Source organism: Saccostrea echinata, unplaced genomic scaffold, assembly GCF_033153115.1.
Source record: "Saccostrea echinata isolate AGI-Se365-2 ecotype Australia unplaced genomic scaffold, CSIRO_AGI_Sech_v1 ptg000003l, whole genome shotgun sequence".
Classification (NCBI taxonomy): Eukaryota; Metazoa; Mollusca; class Bivalvia; order Ostreida; family Ostreidae; genus Saccostrea; species Saccostrea echinata.
In genome coordinates this window covers 3,090,854-3,092,653 of record NW_026889752.1, presented here as the reverse complement: position 1 = coordinate 3,092,653, position 1,800 = coordinate 3,090,854, and the positions used below count along the sequence as shown (strand labels likewise).

Here is a 1,800-nt window from a genome sequence, read left to right as displayed (position 1 = left end):
AAATAATTTTGCAAATGACCAATGACAAGGTAAATAAATTTACAAGTTTCTTTTTTACTGAAAAAGCAGCTGTGTATGATGTCAAAAAGCGTGGACCTTACTTTACCGATTGGTTGTATAAAGTGTTGAAAGGTCGTACGATTTGATGGTATTGAATTTCGTAAGAATATGTGATTTCAAATTTTCTAAAAGGTCCTAGGAGTTTTTTAAGTATCCACATCTAGATTAACATCACTTTTCAAATATACTTTTGTACAGCATGTAAAGTATTCCTGAAGTTTCTCCTTCGCTGTTGTTCTATTTCTTTTAGTGGTGAAGGAAAAAATACTTAGTTATAAAATTCACAGGCAATAATGTCCCCGTAATAAAAGTTTGCCCACATTGTATATCATACTGTAGTGTTTAACTTATTACTGGAACAAGTGTATGTGTCATTATTATCTATTTGCACATTTTTCTGAGAGACTTCATGAACGCTTTTCTGAATGTTAAATCAAAGTACCCATAGATGATAGGATTGACAATATGGTTAATAATAGATGATCGCCTCATTAACATAACAACATTTAAAGTCACTACATCCATGGAATACCAGAAGTGGAATGGATCGTCCGTTGCCAAAAGTATAGTTACAAGTGTTGGGAAGTAGGATAAAATATAAAATACAATGATAGTAATAAACATGTAAGTGAAGTTATTTCTGACGTTTTTATTCCTTTTCTTCCGTGTGCTTGATTTCTTTTTTCTAGTTGTAATAACATCCGACTTTTTACCCGAGCTTTGGCTAGAATTTCCAGCATCTGCCAAAGGACCTCGAAATGCTTGCTTCCTTATTTCATTATCAAGGCCAGCTTCAGTCTTTGAATATTCGTTTCCTTTGTTTTCAGATCTCATTACTTCCATTTCCACTTCTGATTCTAAGTTTCCTAGTGATTTTTTATCTTTCTTCCCAAATGACACCTCTTCGGTGTTACATGTAGACTCAGTTTTGTTCAATGGACCTATGCTAGTCACTTCAGTGAATTTCGCAGATATGTCGGTTGAAATCCCTAGGTCATCAGTTGAATCTATTTTTACTTCGCTGGTTACATCGTTTACCTGGTAGGTAAATTTTTTATCAGTTCTTCCTTTAAATCGGCGGAAAATTTGAAGGCCAATTGGAATATACAATGCTCCAGTGATTCCCACATTGGAAAAGAGGACAAATATTTCAAAGAAAATATAAACCATTTTTAAAATGTGTGTTGTTCCTTCAAACTCCCTTAATTCGCACATCTTCACGGTTATATTATTTTGCAAACAATTTACATCCTGATACCGATATCCAGCAAAGTAACCAACGGGAAGTGTATTAATAATTGAAAATATCAGGCAACAACCTACGGCGCACTTTTTGGCGAAAATTGACATCTGTTTTCCATTTGGACGACAAATCTTCAGATATCTGCTGATTGAAATCATCAAAAGGATAAAAGCTGACCATGAGGTTGTCACCCAAGAAATATAATGAAGAAATTGGCATAAGACTTCATGTGAAAAATTAATGTAATTGAAGTTAATAGTAATACCCAGGAAAGCTAAACACACACAGGAAAGTAGATCCGCCACGGCTAAATGTGGTATGAAGAACCGTTCCTCTGTTTGAGGCATCTTGTATTTGTAAAGGTATAAAACTTGAACGTTTCCCAGTAATCCCAAGCACAGAAAAATTACAATAATGGAAGTGTTAAATGACAGTGCACGTGAAAAATAAGAATTGCATTCCACAACGGCATTAGCAACGGAAAAATTCATGATTTA

The 1,800-nt window shown here is 34.3% G+C and overlaps 1 protein-coding gene across 1 annotated transcript; it reads right to left on the bottom strand.

Moving 5' to 3' along the window:
* Window positions 1-428: 428 nt before the first annotated feature.
* LOC133178752 (alpha-2 adrenergic receptor-like) lies at window positions 429-1,800 on the bottom strand. Its single transcript, XM_061313460.1, has 2 exons — window positions 1,090-1,800; window positions 429-960 (listed from the first exon to the last, which is right to left on the bottom strand). The coding sequence occupies exons 1-2, from the start codon at window positions 1,792-1,794 to the stop codon at window positions 442-444; spliced, it is 1,224 nt and encodes a 407-aa protein (XP_061169444.1). The 5' UTR covers window positions 1,795-1,800; the 3' UTR covers window positions 429-441.